The 27,632-nt window shown below is 41.0% G+C and overlaps 1 protein-coding gene across 3 annotated transcripts; it reads right to left on the bottom strand.

Annotated features, from left to right (window-relative positions):
• Nucleotides 1-15,296: 15,296 nt before the first annotated feature.
• On the bottom strand, nucleotides 15,297-26,503 carry BRD2 (bromodomain containing 2). 3 transcript variants are annotated; one of them, XM_051996348.1, is made up of 13 exons: nucleotides 26,404-26,503; nucleotides 22,773-24,171; nucleotides 20,988-21,291; nucleotides 20,218-20,355; nucleotides 19,355-19,493; nucleotides 18,983-19,197; nucleotides 18,509-18,886; nucleotides 17,864-17,992; nucleotides 17,439-17,681; nucleotides 17,018-17,286; nucleotides 16,478-16,782; nucleotides 16,199-16,321; nucleotides 15,297-16,087 (listed from the first exon to the last, which is right to left on the bottom strand). In XM_051996348.1, the coding sequence occupies exons 2-13, from the start codon at nucleotides 22,799-22,801 to the stop codon at nucleotides 15,957-15,959; spliced, it is 2,403 nt and encodes an 800-aa protein (XP_051852308.1). In that variant the 5' UTR covers nucleotides 22,802-24,171; nucleotides 26,404-26,503; the 3' UTR covers nucleotides 15,297-15,956. The 3 variants fall into 3 exon arrangements, with proteins under 3 accessions (XP_051852308.1, XP_051852309.1, XP_051852311.1); XM_051996349.1 differs by having other exon boundaries at nucleotides 26,381-26,485; XM_051996351.1 differs by lacking the exons at nucleotides 22,773-24,171; nucleotides 26,404-26,503 and adding an exon at nucleotides 20,612-20,704 and having other exon boundaries at nucleotides 20,988-21,086.
• Nucleotides 26,504-27,632: the final 1,129 nt, after the last annotated feature.

The raw sequence follows: 27,632 nt of genomic DNA, 5'->3' as shown, positions 1-27,632 counted from the left end.
CTTTGTGGTTCCATTTGGGGTTTTCTTAGCAAAGATGAGTCAGTTTGTAGATTTGTAGGCAAGGCTGTGTCTTTTACTCAGATTAAATGATATGGCCAGCTCAGGGTTTCCCTCCCCTCCATTGACCTGGAGACTCTGAAACATTCTCACTTTCAGTCTTTTTTGCTTTTATTTCCATCACTGCTCTAGACCTCTGACACACTCACCTCTGTCCCTAACTTCAGAGCATTCATCTTTTCTCATTCTGGAACTACTTTGAGGGACCCATGCTCTCTTCCATTATCTTCCCTGCTGGTCTCTGTACTTCTTTGTGTGTATTTTACCTGATTCACCTTTTCCCTTTTCCATTATCTGTTCTCATGTTGGACTTTCACTTAACCACTCATCTCTTAATATGTCTTACCTATCTTTCAGCTTTGATTCCTGGACAGAAACCTGGGCATCTCTTTGTAAATTGGTTCTTGTACTCTATTGGAAAAAGGGAAAGTGAAACAGATGTAATGAGGCAGGGTAAAAAGAATTGAGACCTTTAGAAGGTTGGATCTGAGTGAGTTGGTAGAAAATCTGAAATTAAAATCCCCTTATCCTGACTCCTCTAAGATGCATTTAATGTTGATCTCTACTATAAAGTAGCAGGAATTCAGAGACAAGTGCAAAGGACAGGACAATGTTTCACAAAATTTCCTTCCTCGGGAAGGAATTTGTGACCAAAGAACTGAAACTCATAATTGAACACCAAATAGATAATTTTGATTATATTAAGTTAAAAAGTTTTTGTACAAACAAAACTAATGTAGACAAGTGTTGGAGTCCAGCTCCTATAGTGAGATGAAGAGTGTGATAATCAAGAGGCCAGGTGAAAGAATTCAGTTAGAACTCTTCAATTTTATTGATCAGGACCACAAATATATATACCTTAACTGCTTATAGATTTGATACAAAGTACACTCTATTAAAATTCTTAAAGTCTAACAAAATCTACTATGATATAAATGATTAAACCCCTTAAGCCCCAAATATTGATTACTTAGAAAAGTAAATAGTTGAGATACACATCAGTGTAAAATTTATTATACCATTATCTCAGGTATCCTTCTCCCAAATGCTTTTAGTCTCCTTATGGACATTCTTTCCTGTCCTAAGTTCAAAGTTTATCTTTGGTCTATTGAGTAGTGTTTGTAGTTTGTTTCACTCACTAGACCCCCAATTTATAGTATTATTAAGCATGTTTCTGCTATTAAGAAAAGAGATGTTGGTGAGCCAAGTTACGATAAGATTTAAGACCTGGAATGGATTCTTACCTCCTGGCCCTCTACAAATCCCATTTCTTTATTTAAAAGGTGAAGTCTAGGGATTTCAATTCTCATATCTGAGAATGATCACAGAATGTACTTTAAAAAAGCACAAGGGGCTAAGCCAATGAATAACAAAATAAAACATGCAAGAGGAACAAAATGCAAACGTATAGAGGTCAAATTGTTTACAGGAGCTATCTTTTTTAACCACTTAAATATTTAGTTAACTACACTATCAGGATCAATTCCATGGATACTACTCTTTTCAATGTGTTTCATTAGGACAGTTAACTGTGGTGTCATTGTCCCATCTATAAAGAGTCACACATACATGAGTATATCTATAATCGCAAACTAGCTGTAATCGAGATTCTAAATTATTTACATGATTTCCTAACCAAATTAATGATTGTCCCACTAAGTTTAAATCTTGTTTTAACTCATTTTCTACAGTAATCTGTTCTTTAAAGGCTTGTGATATATTTTTTGCTAGTTTATTTGCAAAATGAGCAGTTTGAAGAGATTCTGTAAAAGCTGTAGCTAAAAGAGCAAGTGATGTGATAATTGATATAGCTGCTAGAATTCCAATAGTAAGTAGCCCAACAAACCTCTACTTCCTCTTGCTGTTGTCTTCTAACCTTTTCTTAATATTTTCCCAAGTTTGTTCACCCACTGACCTATACCAGTTATGCTTAATTGAGGTTGGTACCATCATATAGGATGGATGTTCAGTAACAACAACTATAAATAGTGAATCAGCAGTAAGATATTGAGTTATAAGACAATTGTAATATTTTACACTAAATCTTCCTGGTACATTCCTGATTTGAATCCCCGTGCCATTTTTTAAAATGATATTTTTAGTGAGAAATTTCTGTGGATATTCTAAACATGCCTGTACAGTATATTTCTGAATCTTCAGTTAGTCTGTAAAATCCCAAATCTGGGATGTAAAAATAGTTCCCATAGCTGTCATGATTCTCCATAAATTCTCATAAACTATTCCTTCCCTGGAATAAATGATATCTTCCACAAAGTTTCCTATAGAAGCTTCTGTATTAGATCCTGATCAGGAAAATAAGTTATCAGAAGTCTTTTGTGTAGTCATGAGACATTTGTTCCAGGAAGGAAAAGTTACTTCTTGCCATAAATTTCGATTTTTCTTAGGACATGATGGATAACTAGGCTTAGAAATATTCTCATTATTATTTGTGTAATTAATATACAATTTAGAAATATACCACCCCCGTATCACCCCCACATTTTCTACAACCTTTTTGTTTCAATCTACCAGCTTTTGCCATACATAAACAAGGTTATCATTACTTTCCATAAGATCATTCTCTACTCTATAAAACATATAGGTCTCCTAGTTGTAACTACTTGTGTAACATTAATAATAGCCTTTGGTTCTTACATATAAGGCTTCTGTACTCCTCCCAAGAGCTTTGAATTTGTAGTTGATATAGGTTTTAGTTTATCTGCCCATGTAACTACTCAAAGTATTGGAGGATATGGTTCATAAGTCCAGTGCATATATTCTTTTTGTCCTTCTGCCACTTGAATAGAAAATAAAGTGAACTCCTGTGCCTCGGTTACTGCTTCCGGTTTCTCTTCTTTCTCTTTCTTCCAGGCTGGATTCCCAGATGTTGCATTTGAAGTGTCAATAAATTCACAGGGTCGCAGGAATCTCTCTGGTATTCAGATAGGTTTTTCGGCATTATCTGGGAAAACACAAGCATAGCCTCATCCCCAAGTTAATAATTTATCTGGACCATTCCATTTTCCAGTTTTAGGGTCTTTTCACATTAGTGGTGCTCTTTTTGCCAAGTCATGTTTTTGTTTTAGAAATTTAAATCCTTTTTCTGCTGGTGTAATACCATATGAATCAGGTGTTAAGAAGTTTAACATATACAACGCTATTGTTAATCATACGTTAATCCTTCTTTCCCCTTTTTGTTTTTCTAAAAATGTCTTTAGGTCTCTATGCTTTCATTCCACAATGGTCTGGCCAGTAGGATGGGAAGGTATTCCAGTCACATGCTGACTATGGAATGATAGACAAAATTTTTTGAAAACAATACTAGTATAAGCAGGGTCATTATCTGTCTATTACACATGGAACTCCCAAAACAGAAAAACAGAATAGTACAAGATCAATAACCATAATTGTGGATTCCCTTATATGGCAGGTAGCAAGTATGAATGAAGTGAAAGTATCTACAATGACATGAATATACTTAAGTCTCCCAAAAGAAGGATAATAGGTTACTTCCATTTGCCATAAATCAAGAGGGGCTAAGCCTCGGGGATTTCTGGCAACAGATTTCAAAGAAGGTAAATAAAGATTACAAGGAGAGCAAGATCGAACTCTTTGTCTTGCTTGTTCTTTAGTGATATTGAACTAGAGAGGCAGCATTTGTGCAGATGGATGAAATCATGAGTGAGAGTTTTTGGCCTCAAAAAGAGACATAGTTAGTAAAGAGGGTTGTGTTAGAAAATCAGCAACAGCATTCCCTGCTGTTATATCTCCTGAAAGGTCAGTATGTGAGAATATATGCGTACAGAAAAAAGGTGCTTTTCTATTTCTTATGACATGTTGCAATTGTTCAAACAATTGATAAATCAATAAGTTGCTAGAAAATCTTATTTGGGCTGTTTCTATATTATTTACCACATACACAGCATATTTGCTATCAGAAAAAATATTAAGAGGTTCTTGAACAATATGTAATGCAGTAATAATTGCATATAATTCATTTTGCTGTGTTGATTCGGAGTGCGAATAATATGTTTAGTATTGGGCATTATATATAAGGAAACTAGTTTTTTCTTAGTAGCATCTGTAAATACCATTTGCATCAGTGATTGGATTTATTCTGATTAGTCGGGGAAATATCCATTGATACTTAGCCATGAATTGTAAAATTGGTAGTTGAAAAATATAGGGGCCACTGATTAATCCATGTGGATGGCCCTTCTTTCCATTTGATTTTAGGTACTTGTATTTTCTGATCAGTGACCCCTATGAAAAATTCTGTATGACTACATTCATTCCTTTTAACAAATCTCTCCCCCATAAATTAATAGGGAGTGCTTGAAAAATATAAGATTTGAAACATCCTTCTTTATTCTCTTTTCTCCAAACTAACCATTTGTCACTTTGTTCTGGCATTTATACATCACCTATGCCTTGTAAAGGTGTGTGTACCTGTATCTTAGGCCATGTCTGTGGTCAGATACGACTGATTTATCAGCCCCTGTTGTCCACTAACCCTTCAAATATTTTCCCTTCTATTTCTAGTTTTAAAATTGGCCTGGAGTCAGTTATAGGTTGCATCCAGAAGCCTTTTTTTCCTGTGCTCCCAAAACCTTCACTACCCCGAATTTTTTAGTATTATTAATAACTGTGCTATCCTCTCCCCCTTTTTTATTGAGATATCCTGGTGAGGAGCAGCAGAGCAAAGGACATATATTTCTCCTAAAGAATCAGCATCTGCTACTCCAGGCACAACTCTAAGCCCTAGCAAAGATTGTGAGCTATGACCTATAATAAGCCCTACTGTACCTGCTGGAAGTGGACCTGCAATGCCCGTAGGGAGAGAGCATATTCCCATAACATCAGTAATTCGGTGTGAGACCGAAGAAGATGAGTCTAGACCAGCACTTCCTGGGGTAGCCCGCATTAAATCCTGCATTATCAATAAGTCTGATTCAAAGTGTTGTTCCTGGCACCGATTGCTTGACTGGGCCAGAGCTGGTCCCGGGAGCAGTTTCCCCGTCTCTGCTCACCTTCCCTATTATACTAAGAGTAGCACTCTGATGCTCAGTGTTTTCCTTTTTTGCATTTTGGACATAAAGTCGAAAGTCTATTTGCAGAATTACAATAAGATTCAGCTTTTGGAACAGTGCAATTTTTCTTTATGTGACCGGATTGCTCACAATTATAGCATCTACGAGAATTTGAGAATTTTTGAGATCGTGACTTTTCCCTGTCTAACACAGCAGTCAAGTTCAAGGTTCCTACATTCTGACATCTCTGAATCATCTCTACTAAAGTCATTTTTGGCTTTCCCCCTGCTAAAGCTTTTTTGCAATCATTGTTTTGAGAATGCATTCTCAAAAGCAAGTTGCCTCAGTAAAATTTGAACTGCTTCCCCATCATTAACAAAACGTTGGATGGCCATTTTTAAGCGATTTACAAAATCAGCAAAAAGTTCATCTAATTTCTATATAATTTTTGTATATGATGTACCCCTATCAAGTTTTCCTGGTATTTTTAACCATGCTGCTCTAGCTGCTTTCATTACCTGTTCATAATCTATAAGTTCATAACTGATTATATATCCCTGTCTCCTGTATGGTCATTGATCCTAGCCTGTTCTTGAAATTCCTCAAAAAATGCTGCCTTCCATATCAAATAGTCTCTTCCCTCTAGAGTGATTTTTGCTAGTGAACACCATTCTAAAGGTGTCAGAGCAGTTCATGAGATTGAGTCCAATAGAACATGGATATATGGAGTATTGGAACAATAGTTGTTTGCAGCCTGAGATTGATATTCTCTTATATTTAGATTCAGATTATTGGGATCAGGAACCTCAACAACTGGGAAGACAAATTGCATTTCAATCGGAATATCTTCTTCTTTTTTTTTTTTTAGCTTTCTTAATAGCTTCCTCAACTAGCCCTATAAGTTCAGAGGACTTTGGCTTCTCTTCAGCTTTGTATTTGCGAGAAAGATCCGAACGAAAAGCCAGGGAGAGAGGTTCTGATTTTTTCCTTCTTTTTATCCTTTATTTTTTTCTACAACTGTTTTCATTTCTTCTTCCTCCAGGGTATTAGTGGAAGAATCTACTTTAAGGATATTTTTATGTAAAAGAACTATCTCTGATGGCTGAAGGCATATTTTAAAAATATTCCAAATAGAAAATATAGAGATTGGAAGAGCTCCTGGTCCTTTTTCTTTTAGATAATCTCCCATGTCTTTTCCTATCTTTTCCCATTTTTCTAAATCAATTGTTCCTTCTTCAGGAAACCAGGGACAGCATATTTCTACAGATTCCAAGAAATCTTGTAACTGTTCTGTGCTAATCAATAATCCTTTTCCCTTAACTAATTTTTTCAATACTTTCAGATAGTATTCTCTATTCCTATTGTCTGATTGATTTTGCCCCATTCTAATTCAATATGTTGCACTGTATCAGCTAGACAAGAATCAATCTTATAAATTTTATCTTATTATATATTGCTATATAATATCTGATATCTTATGTTCGATATTTATTTGGTATTTGATATCTTCCTCCTATGTCAGCCTGGTAATGAACTATCTCTAATGTCAACTTATTTCTAGTGATAAAATGCCTGTTGGTGATCACCTTTTCCCCCCCACTTTATCTTTACTTCTTTTTACTTAATTTCCCCCTTTTCCTAAATATGCGCACATCTAAAGAGGGCACTATTCCATGGAAGCTCTGTCCACTTCTGAAGTTCCCCTCATGTAAGGCTCAGTCCCTGTTTTGGCCACCATTGTTGGAGTCCAGCTCCTGTAGAGAGGTGAAGAGTGATAATCAGGAGGCCAGGTAAAAGAATTCAGTTAGAACTCTTCAATTTTATTGATCAGGACCACGAATATGTATACCTTAAATGCTTATCTGTTTGATATAAAGAACGCTATTAAAATTCTTATAGGCTAAACAAAATCTACTATGATATAAATGATTAAACCCTTTAAGCCCCAAATCTTGATTACTTAGAAAAGTAAATAGTTGAGATACACATCAATGTAAAATTTATTATACCATTATCTCAGGTATCCTTCTCCCAAATGCTTTTAGTCTCCTTATGGATATTCTTTCCTGTTCTAAGTTCAAAGTTTGTCTTTGGTCTGTTGAGTAGTGTTTGCATTTTGTTTCACTAGCTAGAATCCCAATTTATAGTATTATCAAGCATGTTTCTGCTATTAAGAAAAGAGATGGTAGTAAGCCAACTTACAATAAGATTTAAGACTTGGAATGGATTCTTACCTCCTGACCCTCTACAGACAAGATTAGAAGGAAACCAATAAACTGGGAAAACATTTTTACATTTGAGGGTTCTGATAAATGATGAATGTTGGAGGGGATGTGGGAAAACTGGGACACTAATATATTGTTGGTGGAATTGTGAATGGATCTAGCCATTCTGGAGAGCAATTTGGAACTATGCTCAAAAAATTATTCAACTGTGCATACCCTTTGATCTAGCAGTGTTTCTACTGGGCATATATCCCAAAGAGATATTAAAGGAAGGAAAGGGACCCATGTGTGTAAAAACGTTTGTGGCAACCCTTTTTGTAGTGGCAAGAAACTGGAAACTGAGTGGATGCCCATCAGTTGGATAATGGCTGAATAAGTTATGGTATATGAAAACTATGGAATATTATTGTTCTGTATGATCAGAAGAATGATTTCAGAGAGGCTTGGAGAAACATACATGAACTGATGCTGAGTGAAATGAGCAGAACTAGATCATCATTGTACACAGCAACAAGACTATACAACGATCAGTTCTGATGGATATGGCTCTCTTCATTAATGAGATGATTTAAACCCAATGGTTCAATGATGAGGAGAGCCATCTACACCCAGAGAGAGGACTGTGGGAATTGAGTATGGACCACCACATAGCATTTACACTCTCGCTGTTGTTGCTTGCATTTTGTTTTCTGTTTTTTTTTTCCTTCCTTCTTGATCTGATTTTTCTTGTGCAGCAAGATAACTGTATAAATATATGAATATATATATATGTATATATATATATATTGGATTTAACATATATTTTAACATATCTAACATGTATTGGACTACCTGCTAGCTAGGGGAGGGGATAGGGAGAAGGGAAAAATTAGGAACACAAGGCTATGCAAGGGTCAATGTTGAAAAATTATCCATGCATATGTTTTGAAAATAAAAAGCTTTAAAAAAAAATTTCCTTCATCTGATAATAGAGGTCTATTAGAAGTCAAGGGTCTATTTCTGAGTTCATTTTGAGAAATCCCTCTATCTACATTGAGAGATAACTAGACAGAAAGGTGTAGAGTCATTAGGACCTGGTGTGTTTATTTGTGGGAGGGTCTTAGTTGCTATATCCGTGTAAGAGGAGGTGATAGAGACCCTATACTGACTATATCAGGAACAGTCCTGGGAAGTGATATGTCCCTAATCCTTCACTGCTTTTATTTTGTCCCTCTTCCTGAGAGGAGCCATCATCTAACAGAGAGTCCTAACTAGTAAATTCTGTACCATATGTTATTCTAAGAATCACCTGGAGAAATCTATAACTGGCTTCATGAAGAGTCTCAGCTTCTCTTTCATATCAACACTTGGAGAATATCTCATTTAATAGGCAGTCCTTTAATTTGTATTCCATGGTAGATATTCTCCATGACACTGGTGGACATCTTTAGGGAGACGGGGACTACTTATTTATGGTCTAACTAATGACAATAATCAGTCATTGAACTAAGTTACCTTTGTAGTTGAATCTGCCACAAAATATTGTATATTTTAACAACTATACAAGAATAAATATCCTCTTAAGGAAAACATTTAATGCGGTTTTTTATTCCATCAAGTTAAATGCTCTTTGGAAACCAGCAAACAATAAACTAAGCAGGATTTTCCCCCCTTCTTTCAGTCAACTGTGTGCCAGTGAAGATGTGGTCTGCTGAAGCAAATTATTCACTTCATTCATTCTTGTACTTTTATCAAGGACACAATTGATGCATTTATATTCTATTTTTTATTTTTATTAATTTTCCATTCTTAAAACTTTGTATGTGTTTTTATAAAGATTATATTTGAGAAATTTGTGACATGATAAGCAAGTTTGCAATTGAGTCAGCCTAAGCTGCTTCTCCCATCCTTATTGGAAATTCTGGACAAGTTGTTCATATAAGGAAAGAAACTAAAAATCTATCAGTTTGCAGATTTCTGGAAATTTTGAAAGAGTAACTTTTTCACCAATTATTCACAGCAATACTTTTTTGGTAGCAAAAATCTGATCAGACCCATTGATTGGGTAATGGCTAAATAAATTATGGTCCATAAAAATGATATAATATTACTGCACAAAAGACAGGATACATATGAAAAATTCAAAGAAGTAGAAGAAAATTTATATGAATCAATACAGAATGAAGTAAACAGAACCATGAAAATAGCACACAAGATGATTACATCAATATTAATAGAACAACAAACTGAAACTCTGTTTTGTGCAATTATGATGACCAAGTTTCGCCCTAAAGAATTAAGAACATGTACTTCCTTCTTTGCAGAGCTGGAGACTATGGATTTGGAATATTAAATATACTCACAGACATATTGTTGTCTGGATTGGTTTTGTTGAATTGTTTACATGGTATGAGTTTCTCATTAGGGGAAAGAGAAGATATAAAAAGAAGATATCAACTAAAAATAAGATGAAAAAAACGAAAAATAAAACATGGGTCCTTCTTCCTTTTCTCTAGATCAAGAGTGGAGAAATTCCAGGGACAAAATCATTTGCACAATCACCTGCAGATGATGATGAGCTGAAAGATAAGTAGAACAACTTCCTTGATTTCTATAAAGTGTTAATTTTGTAACGCCTTCGAATGATGTTATAAATATCCAAATGGCCCTTGATAGAAAAAAAAAGGTACCTCATCCTTGCCCTAGACATTTTGGAAAGCAGCCCTCAGGAAATTTGAATAGCCTACCTATCTACCCTAAGTGAAACTAGGTGACATAGTGGGTAAAGCAAAGGGTTTAGAATCAGGAAGACTTCTTTTGGAGTTCAAATTCAGTTTTAGACACTTGTTAGCTGTGTGACCCTAGTCAAGTCATTTGACTGTTTGCCTCAGTTCCTAATCAGTAAAATGAGCTGGAGATAGAAATGGCAAACGACGCCAGAATCTTTACTAAGAAAACCCTGTATGAGATCACAAAGAGTTGAATGCTATTAAAATGACTGAACACAACAGCTACTCCCAAACAATAGACTGAGAAACTGAAGGAAACAGATTAGAATGACCTTCAGGTCTCTAGCATATGATCATTACAAGAATGATCATAAAGCTGCTGAAACAGAGATAATCTCAGGTTGTGAAATTATCTGGAACTAATTTGGGATTGAGGAGAGAAATCAGTTTAATGCATTGAGAAATGCATTGAAGTCTGTTTCCACTCCTTGAGAGATTTCTTCCTATATAAGGTCAGGGGCCATCTTGAGGAACAATGCAAGAGAAGACCTAGGAAAGTAAAACATTTGTGATGTAGGCTGAGGTATTCTGGAAAAGGACAATAAATTTCCTAACAAAGGCAATAATTCTCTTTGAGAGCTAAGGAAGATTGCAATAATAAAGCAAATATAAAAAAGGACTAAGATCAAAGTTTGCAAATGAGGAAGGGTTGCTACAGGGACATGAGCTGCTTTAGGGATGAACTGCAAGGAAACAGAAATAACCTAAAGACTGCTGGTACAGAATTAGGGTATGTAAAGCTAAATCTGGGAGTAGAGGATGGACATAGAGTAAACTTGTCAGAAGATAGAGACCCTAGGACCACCTGGAAAAAATGACATATTTAAAAGGAATAACTATAGACAATGCCTAGAAGAAAGTAACCAAGGTTGTCAGCCTGAACCAAAAACCTGAGGAATATGACAGTATTCCAGACTTATCTCACCTGGGTGCAGCTTGGGTGCAGCTTCCTTTACAGAAGGTTACATGCTCACTTTATCACTTGTGTGTGTTGATAAGATGGGGAAAAGATTATTACCGGAGAAAAAGAAACAATAATAAAATACTCAGGGGACTTGGGATTTCTGAAGAAATATTGCCACTTTGAATAACATAACTGATGCTTATCTATGTCAGTGTGTCCATGGCAGGCCCCCTTTTCTGTTCTGTTAGATTGTTGTTCACTCGTGTCTATTTGTGACCCTGTTTGGGGTTTTCTTGGCAAAGATTTTGGAGTAGTTTGCCATTTCCTTCTTCAGTTCATTTTCTAGATGAGGAAACTGAAGCAAATAAAGTGAACTGACTTGCCCAGAGTCACAGAATTTATAAGTGTCTGAGCAGAGATTTGAACTCATAAAGATAAGATTTCCTGACTGCAAGCCCAAACCTATACTCTATCCATTGTGCTACCTAGCTAAACTGCCATCTAGCTTTGCTGTTCTCTCATCTTGTATCTTTGAGGCTGATTTTTAAAAATTCAAGTATAAGATTTCATACATAACCTATGCAAATTTCATTTTGAGAGCCTTGACACCATAATAAAGAAAGGCTTGATCTTAGAATTGGGAAGAATTTGCCTATGACATATACAAGCTGTCATACCTGGTTCAAATCATTTAACCTCTTCATGACCCAGATAACTCTGAGATTCTTGATGTTTATTAAATTTTACTTTTTTTTCTCTCAATAGTATTTTATTTTTCCAAATACATGTAAAAATCTTTCAACATTCATTTTTCCAAGACTGTGTTCCAAATTTTCCCCCTCCTTTCTGTCCCTCCCTTATCTTCCCCCTCCTTAAAACAGCAAGTAATCTGATATAGGTTAAATATGTGCAATTTTTTAAAATGTAAATTTCCATATTTGTCAAGTTAGGTAAGAAAAATCAAATCAAAAATGTGAAAAAAAACAACAAAAAGGTGAAAATACTATGCTTCAATCCATATTCAATCTCTATGATACTCTCTCTGGATGTGAATGACATTTTCTATCCCACGTCTATTGGAATCACCTCACTATTGAAAAGAGTCAAGTTTATCACTGTTGATCTTCACATAATTTTGTTATTATGAACAATGTTCTTTTGGTAGTGCTCACTTCACTCAGCATCAGTTCATTTAAGTTTTTCCAAACTTTTCTGAAATCAGCCTATTTAACATTTCTCATAGAATAATATTCCATTACATTCATATATCACAATTTATATTCAGCTATTCCCTAACTGATGGGCATCCACTCAATTTCTAGTTCCTTACCACTACAAAAAGAGTTGATACAAATATTTTTGCACATGTGGGTTCTTTTCCCTTTTTTATTATCTCTTTGGGATACAGACTCAGTAGTGACAACTGGATCAAAGGATCACAGTTTTATAGCCCTTTGGGCAGTTCCAAATTGCTCTTCCAACATTTATTATCTTTTAGCCAATCTAAGTATAAAGTGATATCTCAGAATTATCTTAATTTGCATTTCTCTAGTCAGTCATTTAGAGCATTTTTTTCATAAGACTATAAATGGCTTTAATTTCTTCATCCAAAATGGTCTGGACTATAAATTTGCTAATTTTCAGTGGTGTCAAGAATTACCTTGGAGTTTCCCAAAATAAAAAAATTAAAACACAAAAATTCATCATGGATCCTAACTCTTATCATTTGGTATGTTAGCCATTTTTCTCAGTTTTGCATCACCTACAAATATGAAGAGCATGCCCTTCTGAATTCATCTGAATAAGGTGGGTAACCAAATTGGGTTATTCCATTTGGAAGCAAAACTATAATGATGTTATACGGTAATGGATTTGTTCATTAACTGATTCTTAAAAAACGTTTCCAACTATGGAGGATTTGGGATGAAAAATCCTATCCATATCCAGAAAAAACTGATTGTATCTGAACACTGATTGAAACTTTTTTTTTTAACTTTATTTTTTCTTGACGGATTTTTTTTTAGGAGGGGAGAGAATATATTCTTTCACGACTTATGGAAATGTTTTGCATAACTCCACATGTGCTTTCTTAATATTAGGGACTGAGGGTGGGGATAAGGGAGAATTTAGAGCTCAAAAGTTAAAAAAAAAAAATGTAAAAAATTATTTTAAATGTAACTGGGGAAAACTAAAAATATTGTTAAAAATGTTACCAAGAAACTCTAATGAGTAACTTTGGAACCATGTGTGTAGACCCCCAAGGGAACTGATGATATTCATCCATCCATCCTCTTTCACCCATCTATCCTATTAAAATATATATATATATATAAATTAAACACAATTCCTTTTCTTGGAGAGCTGACAAGTGGTTGTGGGAGAGCAGGTATAGATAAATATAATAGTAATCACTATTTTAAATGAATAAGGAATGAAAAATATTAGTTCATATGAAGGCAAAATCATTTTCATCTGGGAACATCCTCACTTAACTTCAACAAGTCTAATATAAAATAATTTCACAGTCTTATAGCTACTGTTATCTTAAGATCAAGCATGGGAATGCTATCTTTTTGGGCTGAAAGCTGCTTTTTTTGGTGATTTCTTCTTTTCCTTCAAGGCTGCCCCATTCAGTGTGACCCAATTCCAACTGGATAAAATATTAGTGGAAATGCTGTGATTTTTTTTTTTTTCCTTCACACAGGATTAAGTTCAGATACCTTATGGGCTCCCTCTGGAAAAGCTTTCCTCTTATTAAACTAGCAGAATGTCACCAAGACTGGCCATCTCGGGAAAAAAGGTCATGACAACACTGTTAGTGTTGTCAAGTCTAAGGTTGAGCCACCTGTCAATCCTAAGAAATTCCTTTGCCAGGGAAGACTATTTCCTGGGACTGAGAGTTTAGTGTTGAAATAATGGGTAACTTCACATAGGTATACCGACCTAACATACTTGCTCGAAAGATTCCCTCAGCCATAGGACTTGGGAAGAAGCAGAAAATTTAAGCCTCTTTATCTTTGTCCCCAATACCTCTATTCCTCTGGTGATGTCATTTTAGTAGTACAAAAAGGACCTAGATGAGAAGCCAATACTTCTCTTTAATACACTTGAAGCACATTGGAATATTTTTACTATTCCTCCCAGATTACAGAAGACCAGAGATTTCCTAGATACTCCTACTATTATTATACCATCTTGAGATTCCTACCTGGCTGTGCATTAATGCTTTTATAGTAATCTGTTAATAACCCAACTTATTTTTTAAAATAAAATCAACAAGGCAGATCCTGTTGATTCATTTAACTTGAAACATCTATTACCTTCATTGCCTTTCTCCTAAAAATAAAAGTAAAATCAAGTGTCTTACATTTTAAGTGGCAGGTATTATCATTTTCAGTCCCTTGTACTTAAGGTTTAACTCATTTCTGACCTGACAATTAGTATATGGTTACATACTAGTTATTTTATACCCTTAAGTTTACTAATCTTTAGAATGGGACTCTTGGTAGCCACCACAGTAGTCTGCAGAATGTGGTACCCTCTTATCCTTTCCCCTTCAGAGCCTCAGAGCAGTCTTGCATCAAGACTAGTCTACAAACTAAATCTAGGTAACTCAGCTTTGAGGCTATATATATAGCATAAAAAAAACCCATATACATCCCAAAGAATGGGATATGCCATGGAGACAGAAGACAGAATAGTGCCAAGAAATTTGACATCACCCCTCCTTGCCAAAGCCTGTCTGTAGTTCTTCCCTGCTTTGTTTTTAATCAAAGGAATCATCTTTTACAATTAGGTCCTAACCAACCCTACCCCAATCCAATCTGGTTTAAAGGTTCTAAAGGTTATTTGTCAGTGAACTACACAAATGACAAAGGGGCATGGTTTGAAGTAACTGAATTGTTACTTTTACTTAGATGTTTTATACTACCAGACTTTTCAGAGGGCTAGGTTAAAATTCCAAATTTATCAACTAATTATTTATGGACCTAAAAATGTTATGACTTTTCTGAAATACTGACTTGTAAATGAGCTAGTAAGTCTCTTCCTATAGCACTTTCACTCACAAGTGACCTTTAGCTTGTAATTTTAATGTCCACATTTTTCTTAAGCCAAGAGATAAAATTTTTTTTTTTTAAAACTTCCTTATTCCATGTTTATGTATGGTAAGGAATAAAAACCTTCCAAAATCTTCTCATTATTTGTTTCTTAAACCTTGCCTAATAGTACCAATGAACATGTGTGACCTAAGTGAGTAGTGTTATCAGCAATGGATACAGTGAAGTGGGATCAAAAAAGCCCAGCCTGACAATTTTTCAACTTGAATAATATTTTCTTTATTTACAAGTTAGAATCAACAGACACATGGAAAAGGTAGAGGACTTAGCTCAAAAAGACTCTTGGAGAGAGAAGGTATGACCCCAAGGGCCCTAAACAAAATAGGATGTAGGGATAGGTAGAAAAAAAAAAGTAAAAAACAAAACCAAAAAAACCAAAACAAAAAACAAAAAACACAACCAAACACAACAACAAAAAACCAAACAAACAAAAAAAAAAAGCTCCCCTCCTTACCTTCCCCAATTCTAGGGGAACCCCCCAGCCCCACCTCCCCCAACCCTGCACCATTTAAAATAAATTAAAACAAATAACTTCAAGAACAGGGCCCTTGGAGGGGAGTAGGCAGCTGGTAGTTGTGGCCTCAGGCTTTTAGCCCAACCTTATACCTACCCAAGACCCCTCCCCACACTCAGTCTATTTTAAAGTGGGGAACTTCAAGCCCAAGGGGAATCCCCTCTTCCTGTCCCTTGAAGCCCCTCAGGGGGAATTGTCCATGTATCCCTCCCCCTTGCAGAGCCAGCTCTCCCACACAGAGGGAATGGGGTGAGGAGGGAATCCAAATAGAAGGAACCTCTGGAGAGGGCTAGGGGAATCCGGTCCTGCAGAGCCTCCTGCCCCATTGCTGCCTGGTCCCTTAGCCTGAGTCAGAGTCACTGGTATCAGAAGAGGAAGATGAGGAGGATGATGAACTGGAGTCTGAGCTGGAACTTGAGGCACTGAGGCGTGACACTGCCACCTGCTGCGCTGACTCCACTTTTTCGCTTGCTGTAATATGAAAGGTAAAACGGAAGTGAGGATGACCCCAAGTAGTGAATCTGATAAAAGGGAAAGTTACCACATACAATTCATTTCCCTCTGTTTGTGTTCCTAACTCACCCTTCTTTGGGGGCTTCTTGGTAGAATTAAGCTGACCACTCACATCCTGTAGCCGCTTCTCAAGCTCTCGTTTCTTCTCTAGAGTCAATTCCTCCTTCGTCTTACCCACAGGTTTTTTGATAGCTAGAAACAGAGTGAGAAGTTTATCTCAGGCCCCTGGTCCTCCAAACCTCTCCCCCTCTACTCCTTTTATCCTTGACTCATTTTCTAGCAGACCAGAACTGCCCTCACCAGCAGCCCACAGGTCTCAGGAATATAGTATCTCTCCTACACACTCACTATAAGGTTTCCTTGGCTTCTTCCGCAAACAGGAAAGAACATAGCGCTCAAGTTCTCGAAGTGTGGATGGTTTGAGAGTCTCAAAATCAATCTCAATCTCTTCAGGGTTTGAGTCACGGAGTGAGGGCTCTCGGGCCTGGATGATGTGTACTACACGACCTAGCTTCTCTCCAGGTAACTTATTGATATCCAGGCTCAGCTGTCGTTTTTCATCATAACTCATGGGTCGGCTCTCTTCCTCTTCCTCTGAATCATAAGCAGCAGTTGTTGGTGGTGGAGCTGTCTTCATCGCCTTCTTTGGAGGCCTAAAGAGAGGGAATAAAGTACTCGGATCCCAGCAAAAAACCAAAGTTCACAATTCACCCTTCCTTGTCCTAAGTACTTCTCTCACCTTCAAAACAAAAGCTGATAGTGGAATAGTACGTAGACGGGAAACAGATGAAATCTAAACATCTAAACATGCAGGTACAAACACAGAGATAGCACAGCACTTCACTTTGAATCCTAATTGGCCACTAATTTTCTATCTTGGACCCTCACCTGGTGGCACCACTTCCAGGAAGACCAAAGCTGGGAGGCCCTGCTGCCCCAGGGCCACTGCTGCCACCACCACCTGCCTTCTTTGAGGATTTCTTGGGTGGTGGTGGGCGAGGCAGCCTGGGACTTTTGTCACCTTCATCCATCCCTGCTCGCCCCCGATGCTTTTCTGCCTTTCGCTTCTTCTTCTTTTCCTTCTTTTCTCGTTTCCGTTTAGGCTTGGAAATTGGCCCCTGGGATAGAGCAGCCAATTGCTCATGCACTGCCCGAAGCTTGCAGTAGGAAAAAAAAAATGCAAGGGAGAAAAACCATTACTAGATTGATTAGTATTAGGGTGGAATCAAGGAAAGGAAAACATCCTTCCACACCTTAACAACAGGAAGTAAATTCTATTTTTACAAAACCTGTCAGGAATGCATAATACCTGTTCCTGTAACTCAGCCAATCTGTTGGCCCTCTCTTCTTCTGAGTCGGAGCTTTCAGTTTCTTCTTCCTCTTCTTCCTCCTCCTCTTCCTCCTCTTCTGAAGAACTTTCACTACTACTCTCCTCACTAGAGGACTCAGAAGATGATTTAGCCAAGCCAGGGGGAAGAACAGTTGAGGCAGGTAAGGGTCCTGGCTCCAATGGTTCATCAGGCATCTTGGCATATCGAAATTCAAACACATCCTGGAGACAAAGATAAACATATCCTAGTGGGGGACTGGAGATCACACCTTCAAATGTTCACACCCATCCACCAACCATTATCACACACATTCTGCCATTAAAAGCTTCTGTTTAAAGGAAAAAGTCATCAAGGGAATGCTGCCCAAATTCATCCTCAACTGACTCCCAACTCCAAGCTTTACCTGTAGCTTTCGTGCCATGGCAACAACATCATGATCAGGAGGATTATATTTGTAACAGTTGGAAAACATAAGCCGCACATCAGCTGCAAACTCTTGTGCATCTCGGTAATCTCTGTTCTCCATCTTTCGCTATGGGAAGGAAGACTATGTTAAAGGATACCCAGAACTTAAAACCCAGGGAAGATAATGCATTTTTTCCTCTTCCTTAAAATGACACAGTCCCATATCACAGATATAACACAGTAGGGATAGCCTCACCCTCAAGAGAGATTTTCTCTAAGATCTCTAGGTCCACAGTCAAATCTAAATTTGAAGCCAAAGGACTTGGCTGGCTGAGGGCTGTCATGTCTGCAAGCTAGAAAGATAATTTTAATAAAAGGTCTGAGACTAAGACATCTAATTATTCCTCTATCATAGATTCCTTTCTACTTTTTTTTTCAACCAAGGCACACTACACTGTTAGTAAAGGTAGTTCTCTCAAAACCAAAGGGTAAACTGAGCCTGCTTCAGAACATAGGATATTTACCTCACACAAAAACCTAATTCCTAACTTTTCTGTGCTTTTTAAAAGTCTGGGCAGGGATAGACATATAAACATCTAATTATTGAGACCGAGTATTCCAAGCCATCCCCTAAAGTAGGTACCTTAACAGTGCTGAGGTCCATGGGATGCTTAATTATATCATGGTAGTCATGTAGGCCAAGAGCTGAAGCATCCACAGGCTTATAAAAAGGCCAGGCATAAGCAGCATGTTTTTTGGAAAGAAGCTCTTTTAAAATGCCATTGCAATGTTTCAATTGCTCTGACAGCTTCCCTTTTTTAGAGCTCTGGTGCTGTTGCTGGGAGTCTGGCAAGTCTTTTCGTGGGGGTTTGATGGGACGGCCACTTTCCCGGCGTGTAGGGGGCAGCCTGGCTGCTTTGGGCTCTGGGCCACCCCCAGGGGGGCTGGCTGGGGAACCAGGAGCTAGGATAGCTGTTGGTGTTGGCGTGGTGGTGTCTGCTTTCCGCTTCACCCCCTTTTTCTAAAAAAAAAAAAAAAAAAAAAGGAATTAGAAAGAGGATGGGTAGTTTTTTATAGTGCATATCCTACTCCCAACAAGAAATTTGTAGGATCTCACCTTGGTGAGTGGCTGGGCAGTAGGTGCTGTAGAAACTGCTAGTAAAGGGGTGCCAGCAGAGTGCAGAGACTTGAGAAGGGGAGAAGAGATGACTGAGCCATGGGGAATGTTCAGGACAGTGGTGGGAATTTCAGGTGATGGGGCATACAAAGGTGTGTGAGACAAAGAAGAGACAGCAGGCACCTGGTGGGCATTGGTGAGGCTGCTCTGAAGTGCTGGTGAATAAAATAAATATTATTTTTAAAAATAGGTAATAGATGAGCTATTATAAAATTTTTCTCTTGGACTGTGTCCAAGCCATTAGTGAAGTTGGGGTTCATTCTGTTCTGCCAGCCCAAATATCTTTCCACCCAAACTACCAATCCATGTTACCTGCTAGCTTTGCCCCCTTCTTGTGGCTATTCTTGGGAATGGTCACCACCAGTTCCTGTTCTTCAGATGGCATCAGTGCCACCTTCTGCAAAAAGATCTTTTCTAGTGTCTGTGCCATCAATACAATGTCATCTGTGGGCTATTGGGGAAAAACCAACAATTGTTAGGGGGAATAAAAACTTCCCTCCTTACAAACCTCCCAGGCCTAGGGAATTATTTAAGAGCCTTGGATGCTTACCTTGATACCTAGCTAAGGCAATTCCATTAAGATAAAACAAATGATAAATTGTGGGGAAAATTCAAGGAAAAAATTTTCTTTACTGTAAAGATTCCCTAGGATTATAATAATCCCTATTTATGCAAAGAAAGTATTAACCACTATCTCTGAAAAGTGATTAGCATTCATTTTTTAGCACTTAAAATTTTTTTTTATTCAAAGTTTAACAAAAAAGGGGGGAAAAAAGCATTTTGCAGTTTAGACTTGCATCCTAATGACTGAGGTTGTTTTAGGCAAGATACTTCACTTTTCTGTGTTTCTTATGTGAAGAAATGGCTAGATTCAATGTTTTTTCTTTTATTGCTATGGTGTTCCAGAGTCCGGATCCTTTACTTTAGAAGTGAAGGTTAACTCAAATATGTCAAAGCAGAATTTTGGTGAACTAAGGAGAAATTGAGAACATGAAGGATATTTTATAGGGGGCAGGAAAAGAAGCGACCCCCCTGCTCACAATGGGAGCATACATACTCTAACCTTCTTGTTAAAGACCATCTGGTGGCAATGGAACTTCCCAAATCAGTCTGGAGAGAAGCTGACACTACATGGAGATATTAAGTGGTGTATACCTCAATGGAGGTGGACCCACCTTGTTGTAGATGTAGCAATTGGTGAACATGGTATTGAAATCCTGCATACACTCAGAGGCCAACCAGTAATAGTTGTTTTCCAAGCGTCGTTTGATGGTTCCCATGTCCATGGGTTGTTTGATGATTTTGTGGTAGTCCTAGGGAAATAAATAGCACATCTCAGAATTAAATGGATCCTCACTTTTCTCTATTCACACTCACACCCTAGGCTTTTAAAGGGCTTACAGCCCTATCCCTAAACTGCGGCCCCCACCCCCAACTACAAGGAAAAAGGCTGGGACTTGAAAAATAGTGCTAATATTCAGAAATTGGTTTCTACCTCCATGAAGTTTCCTATCATCCCCCTAACCACCCTCTTATTCCCAACCCTTTCTGGGAGGTCTGTGACATTACCTCTGGGGCTGGCTATTCCGTGGGCAGCATGAGGGGTAGGAAGAAGCTAAGGATATTAGCCACCGTGGTCCTCTCCCAACCCCAGGCAGGAATCTGCAAAAGGGAGCCAGGTCATAAGTTAGGGAGGGACATATGAGGAGATATGCTAGGGATGATCAATGGGGAAAGAGAGGTACTCTTAAGGCAAAGAAGGATCTAAACTGATCCTAGTATTTTAAAGTATAGTATTTGGGAGAAATCCCATCTTCTAATCATGGGGGATTGATAATACCCTTGGGGGCCGCAGCACCTGTTCTAATATTCCCCCCCCACCCCATTCATACACAATAATGCCCATTTTATTCCACTTTCTTCTCATCCCAGGCACTCTACTCACCGGCAGGCCCAGTTTGACGGCATCTACTGGCTGCCGGAATGGCCACGCAAACTGATGTTTCCACAGGGCTTTCATCACCACCTTGTGTAAGTACTGCAACTGATTAGTGACCCGACCAGGCTTCTTGGGATTAGATACTTCAGGGGGTGGTGGATTGGCAGGGGGAAGATGCAGAGCAGGCACTGAGGCCATGGTTGGGCTCTCAAATCCTTCATACAACAGAGAAGGTTTCCGGATCCGCTTCCCTGGGGCTGCTGCCTCAGGGCCCAGGCCCAATAGGCCCGCATTCCCCTCCCCAGGGAGCCTGAGGGAGAAAAGATTTTAAGTTGAGTGAAGGGAATGGTTTAAGCATTTCAATTCTGAGTCTGAAAAAGGGCCAATGGCTTATTCCCATATGGGAATAAAACTATCACCGGGTCCAGGGAAGAGGGAAATTAGCATTTATAAAGTGCCTAGGAAGAGCCAGACACTGTACTAAGAGCTTTACAAATATTTTCATTTGATTTCATTGAATGGTGGTATGATCACTTGGATTCAGGCCCAGAGCCCTAGAGAACAAAGCCCATGATATCAAAAAAGGCAGAGTACTAAAAAACAAAACAGAAACACCCTTGTACCCTCTTTGCAGAGGAAAGAAACTCTGGTCAGTCTTGGAAGTACAAAATTCACCTTACCACAGATTGGATAAGGAAAAGACCAAATTAATTTAGAAACATGATTTCATTGTTACTTCAAGAGTCCAGCTACAGTCATGCAGCACAAACTTTAATACCACCAACAAAAAGGTTCATGAAATAAGATCAAAGTCAGAGGCAGCAAAAGCAATTCTTATAATTAATTCCAAAATACATTAACCAAAAAGACATGCCTTAGATGTCTTTTTTGAAAACAAAAATTGGTTTTGTTAAGCTAAATCTGGAAGGCCCTAATTCAGTCCAGGGTTGGAGAATGAGTGAAAATGGCTCCCTTACTAGTCCCTTTTAAAAATTGTTTTAGTTGAAAAATACCTTGTTTGTGCACAATTGTTTTTATGTCATGTCCCCTATCAAACCGTGAACTCATTGAGACTATATATCCAGAACTTAGCACAGAGCCTGGAACATAGTAGGATCTATATGCTTGTCAACTAACGTTTAATTGTTTACAACACACAACTAAGGCTCTTGGTGGAGCTCTTGGAATAAAGAATGTTGGAATAAAATCTTCCTGAGGAATTTCTTAACCCAATTACATTTCAGACCCACCAAATTAAATCAAAAAGAACACTACAATTTTGAACCTTTATTGGAAAGGAAAAGGACGCGTACAAGAAAATCACCACAATGAACTATTTAACTTTATATATGTATAATATATAGTATGCTTCCCCACCAAAACACCAAACAAATTCAGTCTGCTCCCACAGCACCATTGCCATGGCAACCCAACACAACCCAAGAGCTAGAGCCTTACACTGAACCAGTTAGGATCTCAGCCAATACACAGGAACCACTAAGAACCAGCTGACTCTCAACTCCCACCTGTCAATGTGCCACAGAAGCAACTCATCCCCACCACACCCCCACAACCGGCATTTAAGACAGCATGCACCCCCGGGAAAAAAAATCCAAAAGCCCAAATCCGCCCATCCCAAGCTTCTAAAGCCATAAATTGGGTCAGCTCTGCTGACAAAAAACAGTGCAGCTCATCTCTCCACAAAATAGCCCATTCCTACCCTTCACCCCCGCCAAAACCTAGCTGCGCGGCTCCAGATACAACAGTTCAACACCCGCGTTTAAGACGTACTTGCTGTGGGGGGTCACGTTCTGCAGCATCCTAGCAGTCCCGGGTTCTGCACCGTCCTTAGCCGCAGCAAGTCCAGATGGCCTCGGGTCCCCTCTGCCCCAGTCCGACCGTGTCCTGCATAACCCAGGAGGGGGGGCCGGCTGTTCTCGGCCCCCCCGGGGAGCTCCTCCCGACCCCGGACGGGCTGGCACCAATGCACTGCCCTCTCTGCAGCACCTGGAGGAGGCCTTAGCGCCACGGCGCGCTGCTCAGGCGGCGGCCGGTTGGAAAATGGCGGCGGCCCAAAGTCGAGGCGAACGAGTTAGGGATCTGAGAGGGAGGTTCTTCGGTCCCAGCAACAGAGCCCAGATTTCTAACACTGGCAATTAAATACGACCTGATGCTGCGTGTCCCGGTTTCTAACTTTCTGCTACGGATGGCTGAAGTGTCTAGAAGCCGATTCTGGAATCGGATGGCAGCGGATGGGCACGGAATTAGAGCGCCGACGCCTCCATCTTTGATCTCTTAAGGGAAGAGGAGGGGGCGGGAAGGCGCCGCAGACAGGCCCAGCGTATTGGGCGGGGCCCAAGAGAGGGTAGCTCAAAGGTTTCTATGGGGTCTGCAGTACTCGCCAAAGTTGGTCCCAGGCCAAGCCAAGGGACATCTCCGAACGGATGGATGTGGATTGTAATGGCGAACTCCAGAGTTGTGCCACCCCAGTAGCTGTGGGACCGATACTCCTCCCCCAGACTACAGGCCGCTCAGCTCCAGCGCGAAATGGCGCCGCGGAGCTCCGCTCTGCCCCTTTATATATAGTCGGGGGTGGGGGGCGGGGAAGAGGGCGGAGCTCCGTAGCTCCCGCTCACCACCGTGCTCGCGACTTCCCCTCCGGCAAGCGCGCACAAGCACGGGGGTAGGGGAGGCCTAGAAGCCCGCCCCTCCGCGGGCGACTTCCCCATTGGTGGGCTACAGTAATGACATCACTGGCCTGCCTCCTCTGTTTCAGTCACCAGGCAGAGCTTCCCTACATTGGCCCATAAGGAAGCCACAGCCCGCCCACCGAGGGCGCCAATAGGCTGTATGATGGTCCCGGGACCCAAGAGCGGGAGGAAGGTCGGGGGAAGGGAGGGCATAGAAGAGCAGTGGGGTCTCCCACACCCACAGCTCCTTCCCTTCCGGCCGTCGTCTTCCTCTCCTCCAAATCTGTCTGGCAAGCCAAGCGATTGGTGAAGGCGGGATGGGTAGTGCCATTCGTTGCTCTCTTATTGGCTGGCTAAACGGGCGATGGGCAAGGAAGGGGGGGGGGAACAGGGATGGGGGCCACGTGGGCGTCGTTGGTCTTGCGCCCGGGCGGGGGCGTGGCAGTTGGATGCGACTGGTTGTTGTTCTCCAAGACGCTACAGCTACAGCAGTTGGATCCCTGCAAAAAGGGAGTAAGGAGACGCCATCTTAGGGAAGGATACCAGAGCACGGCCTGCTTTGTGTCCTAGGAACACGGAAATGAAGGGGGCCCACGTCCTTCCCGTGGCTGCTAATTTCCAAAAATCAATTCCTTAAAACCCTGCTTTCCTTCTGTTATAAGATAACTTTAAAAAAAAAATCCACTAAGGGCACAAAATCTCCAATATAAATGAAAACCTTGCTTCACGAACACCTTCCCGCTTCCCCCTTCCTGCCTTTCACTCTCTTCAGACTAGGCTTCACAGACCTCTCTGCGATCCTCGGTGCGGTAAAACGAGCTTGGAACAAAAAGTTCACTATAGAATTCAACAAAACTCCACACTCCACTGGCTCTGACATAAGAGGACTTAAAATTGTGCAGCTCTAATGCCTAGCCACGGAGCCAGGAAATCAAGCCAAAATCTAGCCAAAGGAAAACCACACACTGCCCAAGGCTAACATCGTCGGCCATTGTCGAGCTCCTTCTCTCCCAACCCTTCCATAGTTCTAGCGGGGTTTAACTTGCCATTTTCAAACTTTTCTCCACGGAAAAAAAAAAGATGCATCTCCCACAAGTCCTGCAGCTACTTAAGGAACCCTTCCTCTCTGAGTACCTTTTTTTAGGGGGGGGGGCTCCTCTCAATGACTCCACTGGGGCTATAAGGCTTTGATACCTCAAATCCTTGTCCCCTTTGGCCTCCCAGAAATTGCAGTTTAGGGGAGTTAAAGGAGTGACACAAGAGGAGGGCCTGGGAGTCCTGGTTGAGCTAAGAGCCAGGATCTGGCTGGGCCTTCTAGATGTTAAGATGGCCGCCAGTGGGTGGCCTCTTTACTTCTCTCCTCATCGACCACAAACAGGGATAATACTGGGCTGATATGGTGGGTGGGGAAGGGAAGCTGGCAGGTGTGCCCCTCATTCCTTGAACATAGAAAGGCCTAGGTGCTCCCCTCGGAAGTGAGGCCACCCTGAGCCCCCACCTTGCTGCAGTCGTGACACAGCAACTTTGCCAAACTTCCTCCCTTCCCCCCTCCTGCTGTGGTGCCTCCTTCTCTCTGGGCTAAGCAGTAAAAGGCCTATGGAAGGGCCTACCCTGAAGGTCAGGGAAAGGCACGAGGCCCTAGCAAGAGAAAAAGATAAAGAAGAGCTTTCCCCCTTTGAGATTCCGGAAAAATCACTCCCACCAGATAGATCCCTCCCCTCTTCTCCAGCCCTTCCCGGGCTTCTGAGTCACAGGCCCTCGCTGAAGCAGCAAGAAAATATTTTTGGAAATGCAACAGCCAGCCCAGCATTTTGGGAAAGGCCTGACAGTGGGGTTGGAGGCACTTGGGGAGAGTGAAATGGGACAAAAGGGTAAAATGAAGATTCTTGGCATTGGCTCTGGTGCTGGGTCCCACCCCGGGCCCCAGCCTCCGTTCTTCCGCCCCCCTCCCCCTTTTCCCCCAGCCTCGACCTTGAATCCTCTTGTTTGCCCTTTTTACATAACCCAAATTCCTGACTTATTTTCTCCCTCCCCACCAAATGAAGCTAAGATACATAGCGTTTTGTGCCTCAGGAAGGGGGAAGGGAGAAGGGGGGGGGGGAATAGCACTCACATACACGTGAATGCGAAGCTGAATCTTGCAAATGCAAGAACAGCCATGTGATAACTGCAAGCTTCCCAACATCAATGACACAAAGGGAGCACTATAACCCTCCCCGCAAGGGTTAGGAAATCAAAGTGTGTGTGGGGGAGACCCTGAAGCTGAACACAACTGCATCTCGAAAACTGGTTCCCAGGGTTAATACCATGCCAAAGGTCATTTAAAAACATCACACAGTTAGTAGGGATGGGCAGCAGGCACTATTCTCTCTTTCCCAGACCATTAAATCCCCCTCCTTAATCCCCTCAAAATACTTCCGTTCTCACCTGACTCTGGATTCCTGCACCCCTAAGGGACGATGGGGAGGGAAGTCACATACCGGTAACCCAGTCCTCTCATTGACAGGAAAGTGGGTGATTGGACACTTCCCCTCCCCCACCATAGGTGCCCCCTTGCCTCCGTACTGACCCCAACTTCTCCCACGCTATTAGACGCAAAATGCCTGACAATATTTCGTACCCCCTCCCCCCGCCGCAACCCTCACCACCCCCCAGGACCCCACTTCACCATCCTACCTATTGGCTGAAAACCTGAATGACTGACATTACCTCAAAAGGAAGGCCTTTCTCACCTGGCTCCGGCAACCCTCCCGCGGGGGCTCTGGTGCTCCCCTCGCCTCGGTGTGGGGGGGAGGGTGTAATCCGGGGTGTCACCCCCCCGGAAACTGCAGCGGTGGGGGGGCGGCACCCCTGGCCCCTCCCTTCCTGGGGGGAAAGAGTATCGGGACCGCGAGGCCACGTCAGCAGTGCCGGGATTGGTTAAGGCAGGTCACGTGCTATTAGCCCCCTCCACTAGCCATCCGGGCAAGTTTTCCGTAGGTTTTTTTAGGAATGCCTGGGGAGGCCTGGGGTTTTCTGTACCCCAGACCTAGATCCACGGTTCTGCTACTGTTTCCTCTCTCAACCTGGGTTTCTTTCCAGCGACTGTCGCACTCCCCCCATCTCTCCTCCTAGTCCGGGTTCAGCATGGCTACCGCAGACCCAGTGCGGGCAGGGCGCAGGCGCAAGGGTGCGGTCCAAAGTGGTAAGAGGAGGGGAGGGGAACCGACGTGGGGGTGGGGGTAAGGCCGTGGGGGCGGTGCGCAGAAGCTAGAGAAGGGAGCGCGCTAGCAGAGCTGCGTGGCTCTGGTCTCCTTTGGGACGTGTCTCTCATCACCTTCTAGGCTTGTGGGTGCTAAGAGGCTGGCGAATTAATCAGTTTTCTCCCCTCACTTCACCCTAGGGTGACTTTGCCGCCACTTGTATCCTTGGCCTAGTTTCCGCGGCCGTGTTGGCCTTTGGGGAGCTCGGAGTGTGTGGGGGAGGGGCATTCCCGGCCTGGACTTGGAAGTTTCCGCCGCACCTAGATTTGAGGAGTAGGAATGTAGATAACACCTGCTGTTTGGGCAACTTTTTAGGGTTGTGCATTTCTACTCTCGGGTACCGTTTCAAGTCATTGTCATGGTCGCCTTAATTAGGCTTTCCTACCTCATAGCATATATGCAAGTTTACTCCAGCTCCAATGTGTCCTTGGGATCGCAGCTGCCAAACTGATATTCCCAAACCTTTGATCTGACCTCACACTTTCCATATTACCTCTAGGATAAACTGTAAACTGGCATGTAAAGCTCTTCCTAGTCTTAAGTTCTTCTAGATCTGTCTAGAATGATTTCACATTATTCATTTTCACAACACTCTGGACTTGACATTCAGGCTCCTTCGACTTTTTTTTTTTTTCTCAGAAAATCCTGGGCTCCTTCCTACCCTAAGCATGGAATTGCCTTCCCTTTCACCTCTTTGAATTTCAGTCTCATTTTAAGGT

Source organism: Antechinus flavipes, chromosome 4, assembly GCF_016432865.1.
Source record: "Antechinus flavipes isolate AdamAnt ecotype Samford, QLD, Australia chromosome 4, AdamAnt_v2, whole genome shotgun sequence".
NCBI lineage: Eukaryota > Metazoa > Chordata > Mammalia > Dasyuromorphia > Dasyuridae > Antechinus > Antechinus flavipes.
This window is presented reverse-complemented; position numbering and strand designations above follow the sequence as displayed.

Bases quoted from the DNA above. Each gene is read 5' to 3' on its own strand.
- BRD2 (XM_051996348.1), bottom strand. From the start codon at position 22,801: ATGCTGCAGAACGTGACCCCCCACAGCAA. The intron at 19,198-19,354 runs GTAACATGGATT...TTTATTCACCAG, and splicing joins GAAGGGGGCAAAGCTAGCAG to CACTTCAGAGCAGCCTCACC. The intron at 17,682-17,863 runs GTAAAGCTTGGA...CTTTGTCTCCAG, and splicing joins CCATGGCACGAAAGCTACAG to GATGTGTTTGAATTTCGATA.